This window comes from Anolis carolinensis, chromosome 2, assembly GCF_035594765.1.
Source record: "Anolis carolinensis isolate JA03-04 chromosome 2, rAnoCar3.1.pri, whole genome shotgun sequence".
NCBI lineage: Eukaryota > Metazoa > Chordata > Lepidosauria > Squamata > Dactyloidae > Anolis > Anolis carolinensis.
Window position 1 is genome coordinate 262,788,292 of NC_085842.1, and position 21,013 is coordinate 262,809,304.

At 37.4% G+C, this 21,013-nt stretch overlaps 2 protein-coding genes across 5 annotated transcripts in view; both read right to left on the reverse strand.

The window, feature by feature from the left end:
• sncaip (synuclein alpha interacting protein) overlaps positions 1–21,013 on the reverse strand; it is a 140,069-nt gene that overhangs the window by 59,873 nt on the left and 59,183 nt on the right. The window lies entirely within an intron of this gene.
• Positions 8,729–9,715, reverse strand: ancv1r (ancient vomeronasal 1 receptor). The gene is given in 1 exon segment (NM_001367936.1): positions 8,729–9,715. A coding segment is annotated over 1 exon segment (987 nt).

Genomic DNA, 21,013 nt, shown 5'->3' on the forward strand with positions numbered 1-21,013 from the left:
CCACATAGTCATGTCGGCCACATGACCTTGAAAGTGTCTATGGACAATGCTGGCTCTTCGGCTTAGAAAAGGAGATGAGCACCAACCTCCCAGAGTCCGACACGACTAGGCTTAATGTCAGGGGAAACCTTTACCTTACCTTAGGGATGCTATTGTGACCAACAGGGGAATACATTATATAATCAGGTTACAACCAATAGCATAAGAAAGCAACACTCTGAAGATTTATATTAAAGAGATGAAAGGATGACAGATTTCTTCAAGGAAAAACCTTTTGCAAAAAGTCTATAGTTTAAAAAGTAGAATGGAGGTTTCACTCAAAGACATAAATCACCAGGGACAGAGTTGTTTCAAGAAATTTTGGAGATTGAATCCTTTCAATTCATATTATAATAAAAATATAACAACAAATCTGTAAAACAGAGCAATGGCCCACAAACTGGAAACAATATATTGTTGGTTTGTTTATTTGTTTAAATTATTTGAATACCCATACCCTGCCACCTATACAAAGATTTCAGGGTAGCATAATATTAGACCAACCCAATGTCAACAATAAAATAATAAAAATATTTAAAAGGGTTGAAGATTAAAAAACTTTCCCAATAACTTTACACAGGAGCTGAACATCATAGGAGCTGATCCCCAGAACCTTTTCTAAGGTACAGGGACTGCGGACTGGCAGGAAAGTCATTTTGATTTTTATGTGCTTACATGAATCCTGTTTACAGAACAGGAAACCCGCAAAATGAATTACACAATAATAATAATAATAATAATAATAATAATAATAATAATAATACACCAGGTGATTAACAATATAACTACCCCAAATACAATGACAAAATGAAAAATGAAAAACTGTAATATTGTTTAAATTTGTTTATCAAGGAAAGGGAAAATCTATAAAATTCCATTAAGTATATGGAAATATGGGTATAAACTAGGACATTTCTGACTGAGGCTCAACAACATTGTTGCCTTGATGGTCCTGATCCTTGGAACTTCATCATTTCAGGAAGGCTTAGCCCTCTAACACACCCTCATAGGGAGCCCCGTGTCGTCTTTGTCGTCTGAGCCCCTGTTCCTGGGATCCTTGCATGGAGGAGAAGACAGAATCCGATTGCACCTCACAGTATAATGCCACAGGGCTGAATGGGAACCACTCAATGCTATTTTCCAAGACAGCAAAAAGGAAGAGCACCACTAGAACACAGCACCTCCTACTCCCATCTGATGAAGTCAATCTGGTAAATTCCATGGTAAATGATTTCAAGAACTGAAGAGGAATCCAAAAACATCAACAGGGTAACATCCAAGACTTGTCTTTTACCAAGAACAAGTAATGAATCAGAGTAATTAAGGCCATTTCAGTGATCTGAAACTATAGTCAGCCTTCCACATTTGCTAGGGTTAGGGGCACAGTACCCACTTGGAAGTGAAAAACATGAATAAAACCATGGCTATTTTAGAACTCCCACTGACCATAGAATTGTACTGGAGGATGTAAACATTCCTAGAGATAACATTTTAATCAAATCCATGAATAATCAAATCCAGAAAAATCAAACCCACAAATGTGGAGGGCTGATTATAGAGTGAAATGGGTCTAAATAATTAGTTTCCTCCAATAACCTCTGAAGTTGTTCAGCCACTGCAAGCTCAGTGAGGCATTTATCCCTCCCTGGATCCACCTTATCAATCCAGCTCTGCTAGATTTTATTAAGCAAGGAGGACAAGAGTCAAGCTTTCATGTGGAGGGTGAATTGATTCAAACACTTTGTCCATATTATCAGGTCTCAGCAACTGGAACGGATCCTCAGAAAACTGACCAGATGAAGCACCCGACACTTCCTGAGACTCATATGAAAGTGTGGTATCGAGTTCTGAATGAATACAAGCAACATTCAGTTTGTAGAGCCTAGTGAGTTTGTCAAAGCTGAAAAATGGAGGTTCTACTTTTTCCCTCTCTGAGTCTGATTGCAATAAGTTCCTGCTGCTGAAGGCAGTAGGAAAAGATGACTACCACAATACAGGAAAATTGATTCACTCAAGGAAGCCACAGTTCAAAGTTTGCAAGACTTGAGCAGGGCTGTTAGCAAGGTCTTTTTGGAAGTGCCTCATTCATAGGGTCATCATCAGTCAAAGATGAATTGATACCAAGTCATCACAATAAGCAGAAGCAGTATCAGTGACACGTTCCTAAATCTCTCCCAATGAAGTAAGCAATATTGGGAGGAGGGGAGTGATACTGATCATTTCATGTTTTTTTTCATATTCCTGTGAAATCTTATGTATCATTCATTCTTGTTGCTGTCATTTCGGACTTATGGAAACTCTTAATAATAGGTGAAGGTAAAGGTATCCGACTCTGGGAGTTAGTGCTCATCTCCATTTCTAAGCCAAAGAGCCAGCGTTGTCCGTAGACACCTCCAAGGTCATGTGGCCGGCTTGACTGCATGGAGCACCATTATCTTTCCGCCAGAGTGGTACCTATTTATCTACTCACATTTGCATGTTTTCGAACTGCTAACTTGGCAGAAGCTGAAGCTAACAGTGGGAGCTCACTCCGCTCCTCGGATTCAAACCACCGACCTTTTGGTCAGCAAGTTCAGCAGCTCAGCAATTTAATCCACTGCACCACCAGGGGTTCCCATAGCTCTAATAATAGCCTTGCATACAATGCAGAATGCCAAAATTCTCATGATATCTCTCATGTAATCAATTGCTGCTTAGTAGGGAAGAATTTTATGAATGAGATTTCAGAAGCACTACCAAGGGGTAGACATAGTCATTAAAATATTATGTTGGGAGCTGGCAGTCCTTAATGCATAATAGTTCCAATATTGAGTTGTTTTTCCTGAGAGCTTTTGCTAAGCAAAAGAACAAAGTAATTTCACTTTCCAAGTGGTATCATGTTATAACTCTTCTATTTGGTAATGGCACTGAGAATAAAGGAGTAAGTGCCAAAGAAAGAGCAGCTGGGCATCTTAAATTGAAGATGATTTAATGGTGCACTTACTAGCACACAGATACAAATATGCTACAGTAACTATATGAATATGGAAGGCTATGTCACACCTCAGGATAGCTTCACCTTGCTGAACGCACCAGGCTGTACACAGGTTGAAGTCTTTTGTATTTTATTGGGAAATAGGAAATAAATAGTTCTTAAAAAGCAAAAGTAAAGATCCAAAAGATTGTTGCAAAACCAAGGCTATACAGATTAATCCAAGAAAATCTTAGGCATAAAACAAGGTTCCATTAATACATAACATAGTCCCATGAACTTGATTACAGGATAATCCAGGAAGCAAGAGCTGCTTCTAAGTCAAACGAGACGTTGCTTTGACAAAGATTCCTCTCTCAGCAGACTGATTTAATAGCATAACATGAAGGTATTCCTTTGTCTTTTGACCTCTCTCTTATTTGGTATTCTAAGACTTTTGCGAACCCCCCTAAATTCCAAGTGGTTGGCCCAGTCCAGAGATGCTGTATCATCAAGGCCAAACTGCTCATTAGTGTTATCAGGCTGAGAGCTGCTCTCCCGTCCTGGGAAACATCAGCATGAACAACACCATTTCCTCCCATGGGAAAACCTCCCTGTTCCCCATCTTCCACAGCAGCAACACCCTGCACCTGAATCCCATATTTCCCATCAGAGTCATCTTGAAATTCGTCCTGAACCTGAATCCCCTCATCCTGAACCTGAAAAATCCTCATCAGAGTCACTCTGAGGCTGAGTCACAACAGGCTACTCAGATTCAATCATAGTACAAAAACTTTCTTTTTAAATGACCATAACAAATGCACTGCTTAAGATTTTTACTGACAAACACCACTACAGCCGTATGTTCTGTGTTTTTACAGCCTGAAGTATTTTGCTTGGCAAAATAATTATTACTAAAATGGTTTGCACACATAAAAGGAAGCAAAGGGCACACCATTCCTTAGAAGGCTTTCCCCTTACGCAACTCTCCAGTTTTGAAGACTCTGCTGAAGACAAGTTGGTGACTGCTCTTTACAGAGGTTTTTGTTCTTACTATCATCAGAAAAAGCATTTTCCACCAAATATGTGCATATTTTCAGAATTTAATTGCTATTTTGGCTATTTCCACCCTAGAAGAAGATAAACTCTAGAACAGTGGTTCTCAACCTGTGGGTCTTCCAGAAATCCCAGCCAGTTTACCAGCTGTTAGGATTTCTGGGAGTTGAAGGCCAAAACATCTGGGGACCAACAAGTTGAGACCTACTGCCCTAGAAGAAGAACTGCAACTATTGTTATAACCATTATTGTTACTTCTCCTCTTTTGGTTATCACAAATTTTGAACCAATTGAGTGAAAATTGACGTTTTATTGCTTTTGTTTTTTAAAAAATATTTCTTACCCGCCTTTCCTCATGGCTCGAGGCAAGTTACAACATTGCTAAGACATATAAACAAAACACAAAATCATTTAAAAACACTCTGTAGAATACATATATTAAAACATATCTCCATAAGATACATATGAAAATACACAAAACAAAAGTTAGACATAGAATGGAAGTTTAAAATTTGTCATTAAAACTGAATTTTTGGATGACACGAGCAGAGCTTGGAAAGGTACTTAGCTTCTTCTTTTTTGCCATAAGCCACTTAGGGCAGTAAACAGTTATTTACAAAACACATACCCATGTAAAATGGCTTTGGGTACTAGAAGGATACATGCAACTACAGTAGAGGCTCGCTTATCCAATGTTCACTCATCCAACGTTCTATATCATCCAATGCAGTCTCCCTCCTGCCTGGATCCACAGCTGTTTCTCTAGGATGGCAAGTATCACAGATTTTTAAAAATCTTCACAGGACTGAACTTTTTATGGATTTAATTTCTGATAATGTTGTTACTGTAAATTTATTTTATGCAATTCTATCTTTATTTGTAGTCAAAATTTTAGTATCAATGGTTTTGTAGTCAATGTTTAGAATACATTGCGATGTTTTGGTGCTAAATTTGTAAATACAGTAATTACTACAAGAACTGCTTTTTCTGTCAATTCATTGTAAAGCATGATGTTTTGGTGCTTAATTTGTAAAATCATAACATAATTTGACGTTTAAAAGGCCTTTCCTTAATCCCTCCTTATTATCCAATATTTTTGCTTATCCAATGTACTGCTGGCCCGTTTATGTTGGATAAGCAAGACTCTACTGTACTTAGTTTAGGATCCATAGACTGTCCACAGACTGAAACATGACAAGTTCCATTTCTCCCTCTCCCCCCTGCTTTTTTTTCAATATTGGCAATTCTATTCAAACTCAACAGCTACATTCTAAAAGATTTCATGGTAAGCCTTGTGACTCAAGCTGCACCAATTAAGCTTTAATTGGATCAGTTAAGCTGGCTATAAAACCAACTTTCTGAGTGTACTAATAACAGAAGTTAAATTGACATAAGTCTAATGCAGACGTATAAAAAGTAATGGGACAGAATAAGGGCCTTTACAAAATGACTGTGTCCAAGCATAACATTAAACTATGGTTTTGCATTATACATGCAAACTTCAAGCCCATGAGTAACTTCATACTTTCTTTCCCCTGAAGTACTCTTTGAAACTATCAAAGAGTTATTGACCTTATGTCACAAGCCATAGTATAACTTGTTGAAGTCTGTTTTTGTGTGTGTCAGTGATACATAAACTGACCTCTGCAGACAAGCCATATGAGATACATGCACACAGTTTCCATCAAACAGGTGCATCTATTTGCTGTGCAATTAATGTCTTAAGCAGCAGACAAATAGTTAATATCAATTATGATTTATTATTACATCCAAATATGTCCACACTTAAATTAGTGAGAGGTCTTAAGAATAAGACACTTATCAAATGATAATTTACAACCCATAGTCAAATATAATAAAGAAATAGTGGAAAATAAATGTAAGGTTTCAGATAATGTGATTATGCCAGAGAGGGAATGGAGAATGCAGAGGTCTAAGGCTCATGCACATAATGCTAAGCCATAATTCAGCATTTCATTTAAACCAGGTCAACAAATAGGTTTACACATGATTGATTGATCTCTGGGCATGTCAGACCCAGGGGACCAGGAACTAGACATATTAGCAAAAACTTCTCATGGCATGCTATGTGAATTGGCCTTGAGATTTTCAAAAAGCTTCAACTTCCACAAACAATGCCTAGGGAATTTCTTGAAAGAAGAATAATCACCCTTAAGATTGGTTTTATCCTGCAATTGTAAATTATTTACAGCTGCAAAACAACAGGAAACATGTTCAAAGAGCTAAACAATCACATGTAGTAACAGAAAAGAAACAGCTTATTTTTCTCTTGAATTCCACTTATTTATTGTTTTACAATGTTAGGAAGAAAGGTGTAGGTGTAAAGACTGAAAATCTGTATCGCATGAAGGTCAGGAGATGTGAAAAGGGAATGAATTACGTAAATTCAAGTTAGAGCTAAACTACTCATGGAGGCTATGGTTCAGTGGATGAAAGCATCCTAACTGGGTATTTTAGACATTGAAACTGGTACTTTTGCACACAGAAGGTACTTGTTTCAATTCATAATATATCCAGTTAGGATTGGAAGAGAGTGTTTGAAATTTTAGAAAACTGCTGCCAACCCAGCACAGACACACTGAACAAGGGAGATTAATGCTCTCACATTAAGGCAGATTCTGATATCATAAGAGAACTGGCATTAACAGAAAATTGCTTAACCCTTTAATCACACACAATTTCCATATCTAATTGCTTCCCAAAGCAAAGCTCAGTGACATCTTTGAATACACTCAGCATTACATTACAGTGTTCCCTCACTTATCACTGGGGTTAGGTTCCAGGACCACCCGCAATAAGTGAAAATCTGTGAAGTAGGGACACTGTAATTATTTTAATATTTATACATTATTTTAGTATATATACACTATTTTAAGTCTTTATCAACCAATCATGTGTTGATAAATCGCCTCCTTCTCATCCTGTTGCCGCTTGGGCTCCTTTTCTCTCCCTTTGGCTTTTCCTTCCTCCCTTCCTTAGACTGTAAATTGTAATTTTTAATGATTTATAATAGTCTTTTAGAGTTTATTGAAAACCCGCAAAACAGCGAATCCGCGAAAAGTGAAACACAAAGTAGTGAGGGAACACTGTATACAAACACACACTCAGAGATACCAGTATTTCAATCCTAATGCAGAACATTTTAGTTCCTCAAAGTCACATTTTCTTGTAGAATTTGTGCAAAACTAGACATACAATACTGTCGGACTGCAGTATTGCCAACTGAACAGTTATAAACAATGTTCATAGAGCCAGTATTGCCTAGTAATTTGAGTGTTGGACTAGGAATCTGGAATACCAGTGGTTGAATTCCCATTCAGCCACAGAAACCCACCAAGTGTACCTTGGTCTGGAAACACAGTTCTCCCACCAACCTCCTTAAATAGTGTCCCTGTTTTCTTCTGAACTCACTGAAGTTTAATTTGGCAAACTTCACTGGCTTATTTGCAATATCACAATTCTTACTTAAGAATCATTAGCCCATCTGAGTGCGGGAAAGTGTACTAGCCATCTGAGATAGATCACAAATACAATACTACAATCGTTATGACACACTATAAATACACTACTTTAATTGATAGCTCATAACATGAAGAACTTATCTAGAAAGGAAACTGCAGCTTTTTATTACTACATTAATTATTAAAGTAGTCGCATTGTTTAATCTATATCTGTAATAAAAATGCAATTTGAGGTTTAAAAACACAGACAATCAATGCAGTATAGCATACTTTATTACTTTACTCATGGAACATAGAACAGATAGACTATGTAGGAATTCAATGAAGATGGTAAAATCATTTGTTGCATTCCAAAGTTGAATGAAACTATGTCCTTACAAAGAAACTGTGATCCCGTGCAAAACATGTACCTTGTATTTATAGAGCATTTTAGTGTTTATAAATCCTTGTCTTGCCCCGACCACTGTTATTGTTTGCATAGGATGGACAATGCAGTTAGTAAATGGAACAAGCTACAGGCTGATAGCATCTCAGTGGTTCTCAACCTGTGGATCCCCAGGTGTTTTGGCCTATAATTCTAGAAATCCCAGCCATTTTACCAGCTGTTAGGATTTCTGGGAGTTGAAGGCCAAAACATCTGGGGACCCACAGGTTGAGAACCACTGAAAAGTGGTCTGGAAACGTCAAGCTGATGTCATCTTAGAATTAGCAGGGAGTCCCTAGAAAGAACGACAAGCTATCCTGCATAAGTGCTAAATAATGTGTGGTATCACCATACAATGCTAGTTGCTGGAAACCACTGAACAGACAGTGTCTACCTTGTAGTTCTAATACCTCCTCTTTTCACCAGGCAGATCCAGAGAGGTAAATAATAATCTAATCTCACTATCTTCAGTTGTTGTTTTATGTTAATGTAGAATGTAGTGTAGATGCTTCCTCAGTTTTCTACTGTTCCATAGAAAAACTATTTCAAAATATTTTTACATTAAAATGCAATCTTTTGTTCACATATACAGACTATCTCTACATCTAGTTTCTACATTTTTTGAAAGGGAAGGAGCAGGTAAATCCTTTTTATTATACAGTATCTATATTACAAACATAACAAACAATCTAATGCAAACAGATATGCAACCTTTTTCTATTTCTACATTCTCTTTTTAGTGCAGTCACAGATTTGGTGAAGGAAACAGTCTGGTCACTAAGCATATGGAGAGACATCAACAGACGGGGATACAGTTGACAGAGAAACAGATTTCTTCTCACCGTTACAGGAAAAACACCTCACCTTCACTTGTACTTTGTAGTTAATCAACATAAGAAGATAAGGACTGACAGCTGAGTATCCTGAAGACAGAAGTGTCAACACCGGTGGTGCAAAGTAGCAAGATTTAAAATGTTTCAGGCAGTAAAAGAGGACAAAGTAAGAAGTCCAGAATGAAGTGATCAACAATATTAAGAGCAGGACAAATTTACATGCTCTGATGACCTCTTTTTCAGCTGCATCCTGTCCAATCCATACATCTCCATATGTTGCCTTCTTGTGTCCCCAAAGGAGATGTATTATTCGGAGGCCAACAAGAAGCATAACCAGCAGTGGGAGAAGATCAATCACTACTAAAAATATTTTTCCATAGAAAGTTTCTATATGGTAATTGTTGTATTCTGTTTTGCATTCAGTATAGATTAGGCTGTTGAATTGCTGATAAGTTTCATTTCCTTTCTTCTGCTTTTCAGTCTTTCCTGTATATATCAAAAGTGGGGAGCAGGCCCCCAAAGCAGCAATCCAGAGAGCAAAAACTAAGACCAAATGAAACTTCTGATGATTTGTGCTTGGAGCTTCAACTGGAGGATGCACTATTCGACACAATTTAAAGCAATAGAGCCAAGCAACATATAATGTGAACCATATGCCAAGAGAAGTAGTAGAAGTTGTTGTGAACATGAAAGCTTTGCAGCCAGCTGAATCCAGCCCAACACCAGAGGCATAAACAATCTTTAAGACATCCACCACCAAGCTGTTTATGAGATGGACATAAGCAAGACTGAAAATAAACACAAATGAGGTTCGCAAATGCTCACTGATGCATCTCCTTGTACAATAAACTAACAGTGTATTTCCAATCACACTGCTAGAAATCAGAACAACACAGACAACTATCTCTAAAGTTCTAGGACTGCGATCCATGTTCTTTAGCTGATAGCTTTTTCCGCATCTATTTTATTCCATACAATATCTGGATTTTAAGAAGCCCACCAAAAATTCTTATCCATTTCACAGACATTTTCCCCTCATATAAATCTTCATAGCATGGACAATGTTAAAGAAAGGCATGGTCAGACTCTTCTTAGAGTATGAAACTGAAAAACAACTAAGCCAATGCTGTTTAAGCAAGTGTACTCAGGTAACCTTTCATCATCCCATGTGGTGCTATCATTATGATCACTCACAAGATTGTCCTTTAATGAAAGGGTACAAATATAATGGAAGCAACTTAGAAACTTGCTAAAAATATCACAAATGTAGAGTTCTTTGGTGAATAACATACTCCCACCTGCAGAGTGGTTAAAGAAAAATAGAAAACTCTATGAACTTAGAATAAAATCATAATGGCTAAATTTCAGAAACACACATATTCTGAAATACAGTGCACACTAGATACATACGAAAATTAGAAAAGCAGATTCAAAAGCCACGCTTTCACTGAGAATTCTATACAGATACATACAATATACTTATTAAATATCTATTGAACAGATGTTTTTTTCAAACTGAACTGTCATAACCATCATCTATCTGTGTGAGAAAAAAAACCTATACTACAGAAGTGCAGGTCATACAAAAAATGAAGTAATGGAAAGGCCATTGGCCCAGATGACATACCAGCTGAAATTTGGGAAATGCTCAAATACTATAGTGCTACCTTTCTAGAATCACTATTCAAAAAAATCATAACAGAAAAATCCCCCCCCCCCCCAGGACTGGACTACCAGTATAACCATACCAAATTGGAAGGACAATCTGCAATTATTCAACATACCGTTCAATACGCCTATTGTGTCATGCAATGAAAATATTTGAAAAAATACTGGATGGAAGGCTAAGAAGTCACACAGCCATTACACCACATCAGTGTGGCTTTGTCGGGGATGTGGCACAATAGATTAAATATATGCTGTCCGGTTACTCATGAAAAATCACCGGTAAAAGAAACCATTGCACTTAGAATCATAGAATCATAGAATAGTAGAGTTGGAAGAGACCTCATGGGCCATCTAGTCCAACCCCCCGCTAAGAAGCAGGAAATCGCATTCAAAGCACCCCCGACAGATGGCCATCCAGCCTCTGCTTAAAAGCTTCCAAAGAAGGAGCCTCCACCACAGTCTGGGGGAGAGAGTTCCACTGCTGAACAGCCCTCACAGTGAGGAAGTTCTTCCTGATGTTCAGGTGGAATCTCCTTTCCTGTAGTTTGAAGCAATTGTTCCGTGTCCTAGTCTGCAGGGCAGCAGAAAATAAGCTTGCTCCCTCCTCCCTATGACTTCCCCTCACGTATTTGTACATGGCTATCATGTCTCCTCTCAGCCTTCTCTTCTGCAGGCTAAACATGCCCAGCACTTTGGATTCCTTGATCTCAAAAAAGCATTTGATCAGGTTCCATGGTTACAGTTCTGAACTTATTCCCATTCACTTGCCCTCTTGTTTACAGCCTGGCCATGATTACATTAGCTATTGCCATTGATGGATGAGTGCTGTTTTATTTTGAGCTTTATGTTGTTGTTTACATGCTTATATGTTTTATTCAATTGTATTTTATACTGTGTTTTTATTTCATGTTCTGCTTTTTAGGCACCTTATGCCTGATGTAAGCTATCCCGCGTCCCTTCGTAGAGATGGTGGCAGGATACAAGAATAAAGTTGTTGTTGTTGTTGTTGTTGTTGTTGTTGTTATTCCCCATGACCTGATTTGGTAAGCATGATGGTCACATGGAATACCAGAAGACTATGAAACATGCATAAAGCTAATATACAATAATACAACAAGTATGGACTGCTGCCCTGCAGGGATTTCGCCACCCTTCATCATCACTGTTGGCATGCATCAGGGATCAGTATTCTTACCATTATTATTCATACTCTGCATGGACACTGCTACAGCAGATTTGTAGACTATGCATCCCTGGATACTCCTATATGCAGATGACATAGAACTCCAATAATATTGGAAACCCTCCAATAACAGCTGCAGATATGGAGTGACAAACTCTGTGAAAATGGACTTCAACTAAACATACCCAAAACAGGGTATCTGGAATGTGGCCTTCAAACTAGAAAAAACAATTGAAATTAATGGACAAGCACTAAAGAAGGCCACCCAATTTAAATACCTAGGGTCACTGGTCTCCATAGATGGTGACACAATGCCAGACATACAGTCACAAATAAATCCAGCCTGGTTGAAATGACAGCAAACTACTGCCATTCTATGTGACTCAAAAATGCCTGAACAACTCAAGGCTAAAACCTACATTACAGTTGTTTACCCAGTAGTCCACTACAAGGCAGAGTGCTGGCCAGCAACAAATAAACATGAACAAGCCCTTAACACAATGGAAAGGGAAATGCTGAGTTGGATGCTTGGCTTGACACTTCTTGACCATGTGCCAGTTGATGACATCCATCAAAATCCAGGAAACAAGACTACGACTACAATGGTACGATCATGTCATGAGAATCAACATCAGTAACACAAACAGCACTACATTTGGAGATTGCAGGATGACGACCATGTGGACAGCCAAAGAAAAGATGGATGGACACCATCAACAAAGACATGCGTGCTGCCAACCAGAGATTTGAGAATGCTCAAAACAAAGCCTGTGGAAATGGCAGTTACAATGCTCACCCCTCCATTGGGGAAAATAGCTTAGAAAGAAGAAGACTACAGAAGTGCAAGCCATAGAATAGTGCAATTATTATTATTATTATTATTATTATTATTATTATTATTTTCAGTATGGTTTGTATGACTTTTTAAAATGGAGATTCTCAGAAAACAATGGAATTAACATATTCCTGCTGAGGGAAAAGTTTGAACAATTGTGTAGAGTAAAACAATTTGAACAAATCTGTACAAAAAAGAGAACAATAACAAAAATAATTATATTTATTTATTTATTTCCCACATTTGCACCCTGTCCTTCTCACACCAAGGGGACTCAGGGCAACAACAGGCAACAATTTGATGCCAACACATACAAAACCAAAAATAAATACAATTAAAATCCAACAATTAAAACATCAAATTATTAAAACATCAGTTAAAATACTTTAATGTGGTATTATGGGATTAAGTTTAATTTTCAGTGGTGCATATGCCAATGTGAGTAGATCAATAGGTACCGCTCCAGCGGGAAGGTAACGGCGCTCCATGCAGTCATGCCGGCCTCATGACCTTGGAGGTGTCTACAGACAATGCCGGCTCTTCGGCTTAGAAATGGAGATGAGCACCAACCCCCAGAGTCAGACATGACTGGACTTAACGTCAGGGGAAACCTTTACCTTTACCTTTATGGGATTAAGATTAATTTTCAGTGGTGCATATGATAGAATAGCCATTCATATACATCTATGAAACTTGAACATTTGGGGGGCTTCCTTGTACAATTCCCTGCTGAAATGAATGGAAATTTCACTCTAGTAATGCTTGGGATATTGTATGTATGAAAGTCAATGGGAAGTGTAAGTAATTTTATGATGCAACCTTACTAAATCCAGAAACCCCATGACAGCTGCTTTTTAATGAGACTGTTCCTTCATACGGAGATAAATGATCCTTTCTCCTGAGCATTTGAAAAGAACAATATATGTAAGATAAACAAGCTCAAGGAAGAGGCCCTCCATTAAATAAAAACATACAAAATGTGTACATTTTTCTCAGGGTCTTTGTTACTCTGTCACTGATATGAAAAAAGCAAAGGATTACAACTGGGCTTTCTTACAGGGCAACCACCACAAAAGGACAGAAAGAATGGTTCAGGCTGTGTCATAAAAATGACAGCACACATCAGCTTATAAAAGATGATTTTTAGAGTATTTCAGAAAGCAGAAATCTAACACTAATTCTCTGAATCTAGTGAATGTCTAGGAGGGCAATCTTTCAAGTATTTATCAGCTTCAGCAGGCTATTTGATAAGGTTTGCCTGCTGAATTATTTTTCTTTGGTAAGTGTCAGTCTTATCCAAATCATGCCATATTGAAAATGTCTCTTGAAGCTTTGAACAAAGATTAAAGATAAATCGAAGAAGGTTGTCTGAAAAAACATTATTCAACATGATGTAGTCTCTCACAGGAAACAAACCCCTCCAATTTAGGCAACCAAAGTGTAACTTAAAAATACAGTGTTATAATGTTACAATAACAAAAGGAACATGATTGAAAACAGAAAATTATAATTATGATAACAATGATGTAACAAATGAACACTGATTCAGTTCTATCCCTCCCCCAAATATGTAATTATAGTAACATGAAATTGATCATTCACAATCTTACTACTCAAAACTTACAAATAACTGCACAGCTCAGGTTTAGACCAAATCCAAACTACTAAAAAAGTCTAATTTCTGGAAATGGACATTTATCCTGTTTTATATAGAAGCTCTTTTAGTTTGGGGTAATTCAAGAAAGAACACGTTTTTCCAGTGTTTACTACAAATAATTGCTGCTATCATCACAAAAAATTAAAGATACATGTACGGTAAATATCCTGGCAATGTCACAATGTGACATGTGATTTCCACCAGGAGGAATGGTTTTCCCAATGGGAACAGGCTCCCAATTTGAGGTGTCTCCATTGTGACTTAAGGATCTATAATTTTACTCAAGCACTTTCCTATTTATTTTGCTGATTTTCAATATTATCAATGATCTAATTAAACAATTGGGATTTTGGATTTGAGGGGATGCAAGATGGAAGTACAATTCTCTCACCAATATGCTATATGTTCATTTATTGTGGCTCAGCCAGCTGAATCTACTTTCTTGCCATCACTATCTTCAATACCTACTAAGCATTATTTCTTTGTTTCTTCATTGCCATGGACATATGTTCAATGACAGTAGATGTGATCAAGAATTTGTTTTACCTGTTCTAAAAACTAGCCTTCTGCAGCAAGGAGCATGTGTGTTGGCATAACAATGAGGAACTTGCAACAGTGGTTTGTTTGTGGTACATCAAATTGCAGTTGTGTTTTTCGTATGTTCTTTGTGTTTACTTCAGCACAATTTTGGTGGCTAGTGCTGGAGGCATTAGGTCAGATGTATGCCACCCAACTCCTTAGATGGGAAACTCTTCAGAGCCTTCAGATGGGACTGAAAAGCTTAAGCCTGCTTCAGAGTACATTGGAATCTCTATCCTCCTAAAACTTTGCATGATTATTACTCATGGCACAGTCTATACTATCTCATCTAGTGCACTGAGGAACATTGTTCTAAATTAATTGGAAGTAAAAATGATCTCCCCTCCAAGATATCTTTCAAATGTAGAGGCCATTCTTGCATAAAATCTGCGCCCCTATTCAACTGATACTTGACAGCCTTGACTTCCTTCAATGGCAACTAACCATTCCAGTTCCAGAAAGAAATAAAAATATTATTGGTAATTTAAGTTGTTTAAATGTCCTCAAATTCAAAGGCATGTGGCACAATAATCTCTGCGCTATTGTGCCTATTTCTTTGACATTTTAAACAGTCACAATACCCGAAAAGTGTCTGATCCTATCTGATAAGTAGAAGGATAAGTAGTGTGAGCCCTGGTTAGTACTTGTATGGGAACCCCACCAATGAATATCAGATGCTGTAGAATATACTTATGAGGACAAATTTGGATTTTTGAATTTTGACTCAAGTCTGTGAAATCAAAGAGGGCCATGTTATGGGACACCAAATCAGCATCTAAACCAGTGGTTCTCAACCTATGGGTCCCCAGATGTTTTTGCCTTCAACTCCCAGAAATCCTAACAGCTGGTAAACTGGCTGGGATTTCTGGGAGTTGTAGGCCAAAACACCTGGGGACCCACAGGTTGAGAAACACTGGTCTAAACCATAGCCCATGGTCAGAGCACATTTCATTTGAAAAGTGTCTTCCTGCTTCTATACATTCCAAAAACCTCCAATTACATATTTGCATTTTTATAGTCATGTTCTATGGGAAACAGCAATATTTTAGAAAGCAAATCTCAGAAAGAAAACTGAGATAGCTGTATACCCATTTATAGAGATGGTTAGCCATTAATAGTGTTTTGCTGCAGCTTTACATATTCAAACAAAGTGACAACCTGACATGCCGTGGCACTGTTTTGACAGTAATAAGCCAGATAAGGGTTTGTAATGTAGTCTCTGGAGCACTGATTATACTATCTCCTAAAACTCCCTTAGCACAATTTTCTCCCCATCTTAATGATGTAAAATAACATTGTTTCTATTAGATGTCATCTGCATTGTCTGGTTTTTCTCTTATTGACTGAGCATCTCTGTAGCACCAGCTTATTTTATTCATTTCCCCCTTCTTGTTAACAATGTGTGCCAAGAAAAACATGTGGTACAGGATGAATTATCTGCTCAGTCAATTTATATAAAAAATTTAAAAGGGAAGGGTTAGCTGTATTTTCAGAGTCTATACAGGAATCCGAAGCAGCACTTTTGTCTAAGAAAAACAACAAGCTATCAGTCAGACGACTGACTTAAAAATGTGATTGATTTAAGTGGAGGAGCGAATTCTGAGACTAGGATTACCTTATCCTTTATCATGTTTATTCAGAAGTTTCCCTAAGTTCAAGAGTTCATAGCTGTGTATTTTGATCTGGTACTTCTGAAGCAAGCCAGAGTGAAAGTCATGTCACGTTTTTACCTAGCACATAACAGCTATCATAAAAAATACTGTACAAGTGATAATAGATTGCCCTTGACAGTCCAGATCTATACAGAATGCATGTGTGTGTGTGTGTCTGTGTGTATAACAGAAATCAAGATATTTTGTGTTTCCAGAGAATGTTTGGCATAGGATTAACATGAGACAAACACCTAAAAAAAAGGTAAGATGGATCCTGGTGTGTAGTCTGGTGGATTCGTGGGATATTAAAAGGACTTATCTGAAGTAATCCTTCTAATGCCATATTTGTTTCTACATTGGAGAGTCCATTATTTACCTGAAGAGGGGAATTTACTTCTTCTTTTTACTTAGAGCACAGTTCTAATTGGCCAAGATAGTCAAAGTCCAGCTGAACCTACATTAGACGTTCTGAATCTAACCCATTCCAGGACTAAAGATGCCAGAAATTATGTTGCACTACCCTCTCTCTGGCCTCACATTTTATGGGCATTGGAGCTATGTCCCTGAGTTGGGAGAGATCTGAATCTGGAATAACTCAGCTCCTCCCGCAACTCTCCAGTTAGCCACGGAAACTTAGAGCATGAACTTAGCCGTCACCCTCTCTCAGTCAGAGGAAGACAATGGGAAACTTTCGCTGCATACATTTTGCCAAGAAAATCTTGTCATAAATTGGAGTTTTATGTATAGGCACACAAGAGCAACAACCAGGGTGACATGCATCTCCTGGAAGTATTTAGAGCAGCAATACATTTTTTCAATAAATCTATAGAACCTATATTTGTTTTGTTTTTCAAAAACATAAATGGATATCAGGTCACTTTAATTTTTCTTGTGTGTGTGTTTTTTTTTTTAAAAAAAGATTTTGTTTTTGTAGTTTGTGTAGTCTCAGTTGGAGAAAACTTCCCCCTGGATTGACCACAATTGCTTTATAAAAAGAAAGGTGGCAAGAGAAGGACATGAACTGTATCTAAAGAAGAAGACTAATTCAGGACAACTTAACATGCAAAATCCTTATTTATAGGCTTCAGACACTATGGCTACCTTGGGACCCAGCTCTCGGGGGAAGCAGTACCAAAAACGCCTTCTCTTTTCAAGGGGAATAATTGTGTTAACTGCTCACATCTACTCCCTATTTCAACCATGCAGCCAAGCAGAAAGCCAACTGTGCCATCAAGGAATTCTCCAAGGACAATCGCTGACAGGAAACCAATCAGATGCATAAGCCACAAGGAGCAGACTGTCAAAGCTGGTCCTCCAGCAATGTAGTCAGCTCCTGCAGTGTGTCTTTTTGTGAAGGTGGTGGAATAAAGTAAATCAGAACTACCTGATCAATGTAATTCCTGTGTCAACTGCTGGTTATTGCAAAGAAGAACCACACCACTATTATTTCTACAGTACTGGGTATGTAGTCTGGAACCAAAAAGAAGGCACTTGTAATTCATTTGAATGGATTGTGCTACCTTAGTGCCCCATAGCATCTCAAATGATCAGGAATTTTTGTCACAATGCCAATGTAATGTTAAACGTTCCAAGAACACTGCAGGAAAATTACAATGGTGCAACACTATATCGTATGAATATTTCAGTTGGACCTTCAATACCCTTGTCTTACATTTGCATTGACATCTGTGAGTTGTGGATTGATGGCTCAGTTACTAAAACAACATACTTGCAAAGAAATCTCATTTCTGCTTTTGATAACTCATATAGTTTTTTTTAAAAAACAAAACAAAACAGTGAGATCTCCTTAATGATTTTCTAACATAGTAAAGCACAAAATACGGTTTTGAGGTTATTGCATACTTTGCAAGACTACTTAGAGAAATAAGCTTGTTTGTTTCAATTTCCCCTGAAAGAGAGATCAGAGAACAAGAAATTAATATTTGTTATTTGGTAATTTAAACAGTATACACTGTTCATGCTCTCTGCAAAAGTTAATGTACTCTAAGCATAATCTAACAGAAAATATCAAAACAAATTACAGGTCAGTTTATTTGCTTAACCAGTTGTGTATGACTTGTTTTGTTTTATTAATGTATGTTTCCATTCACTTGGAATTCCTACAAGGCTACTCACTGATAATATAAAATATTGTACTGTCACATAAAATTAACATGCTTGTTTCACATAGCCCAGCTGAAACACTACTGCTTCAGACAGACGAATCTTCCTATTGACTGTATATAAAAGGGGAAATGGATACACATCTCTAACCAACTTTCATGTTATGGTTTCCTAGCCTCACCGTTATCAAGGTAGGAGTTAAGTTTAATAGCAAAATATTTCTCAATTGGATCCATATGATGTAACAGCAAAAGGAAGAGCTAAAAAGTAGCAACACAGAACTTACTGTAGCATTTCTGCTTCATGATGACTATACACCACTAACCAAAGTATATATCACTTATATGCCATGTACCACTAAAGGACCATTAAAAAGCCATAATATAGGTTGAATTTGCAAATCTTTCTAGTAAACTGTTCTGAGGCCACAAATAGAGTGCTATGTTTTTAATGAAACCTTTAAATGTTTAAACAGCCCATATGTATTTGAAATAAAATATATGTCTAGGAACAAAAAAAATTAAAGCACATATGATGTGCTTTAAACATGATATACCATACAGTTAAACCTTACTGTGGAAAATTATTTTATTAGATTACTTTTCTTTCTTTCTGTCATAACCACAAGATTTGTCAGCTGCTGCCACATCTTCTCCTGGCCATACATATAATATGAAATTATTATCCTCTTTTTTGGTCCCAGTATGCATCATTTTGCACTTGATTACACTGAGTCTCATTTGCAATTCTAATGCTCATTCCCTGGTTTGGACAGATCTATTTATGAAAAGACTTTTTTTTTCACAACCTGCTTTTGTTTTCTTACCATCTTAAATAATTTTATATCTCATTAAATGTGGTCACTTATCTACTCATTCATAACTCCCAATTACTTATGAACAAAATTTAAAGCACTCGTTCCAATGCAGATGTTTTTACATCCTAGTAGTGATATGATATGTGTATGGCTGAGAGAAGAAGTGGAGCCTGAGACAAAGGATACAGTCAAATTAGGTTGGCTAAAACAAAGCTACATCTTCAGGGTATTGCTGAGTAAAATGTTGATATTACATAGCGTATAGATTGAATGCAGGTCAATACATAGGCTAAACTTCTTGCCAATCCATGCATGCCTCATCTTGCCTTCTGGGAATCCCAAAGGTGATGTTGGATATAGGTGCAGCATGGACTCCTATGTGTTTGCCAACACCACCAAGGAATGTAGTATACCAATTTCCCATGAACTTATTGCCGATAAACCCCCCAAAGTTCCTTTAAAATACCCCTCCATCTGGGAATTGATAAGTCTACCTAGTTTGCCAAGTCCAATGCCGATCCCACTCCATATGAAGTTGTGACAGACAGATACCTATATCAACAATAGGCCACTTTTACCATGTAGGGCATCAAACGACCATAAGTGAGAAGGCCAAACAGAGTCACTATTTTTTTAAAAAATCATCTTCCTTCATCAACTGGTGAGAATTGAATATTATGGCAAGAACTTGACAGGTTGACATGATGGTGGTTACCAACCACATACTTTTTGTATGGTGGGAGCTTTTATATTATTTGCTACTTTTTTTCTACTTTTTCCTGCTGGCATTGTTTTGTGAAGTTTTGTTATTCCCTCCCTTTCAGTTTTGCATTTTATGCTTTTAACTTACCTGTATACCACCCTGAGAAGTGCAATTACAGGACTGTCTATGAAGTATAATAAACAACCAACCCCATGGAGAATCGCTGAAGTTGTTGTCAGATGCCTTGGCAGGGAATAATAAATCTATAGAGACAAAGAGTAAATTTACACACAAAAGGGTTCAGCTAAGGCAGTCCTGGCTTCAAAAAAACAAAAGATTTTTTTTAAAAAATGCCTTGCTCTGTGGCATGAAATAATGGCCCCAAAACTGGTAAGAAAATGGAAGGTTGCAATATCAATCGGAGAGCATGCCAGGGGGCAGTTGGAGCTACTCATGTATACAAAAAGAATTGTGTGAACCAGCTGTGAGTGATGAGCATCTGTGAACTGCGCACACATGAAGCAAAAAGGAACTGCAGGTTTCCATATCAGCTGCATTTTCAACCCTCTTTGTTATAAGAATTCATTGAACAGTGTTTACCACTGTTCAGTTGGCAGAGTAAAAGAAAAAGAAGGCATGAGCACATTATTGCTGTAATCTCTCCTTCTTCTTTCTGAGTGAATGGATGTATATGAAAGATACCATCTTTATGCAGTTGTTGTTTAAATAAGTCGTAATTATAACAGGCTTATCACTGCAATATGCCTTGTAGAATTATAGATACCCTCTTGATCTGGCCCACCCTTCCTTCGTTTCCAAGCAAAATAACTCTTTATAGCGGTGATTACACATCTTTCAAAAGGAAGCTGATGCTGGTAAACAGATGTTCTTTCTGGTAAAGACACCATAATCTTCATTATATTGCTCTGCAAGATGTTTCTCTCACCATCCTTCCTAAAATCAGTTGATATACATATAGCAGATGCTATGCAACTTGCCCTTTTTAACCAG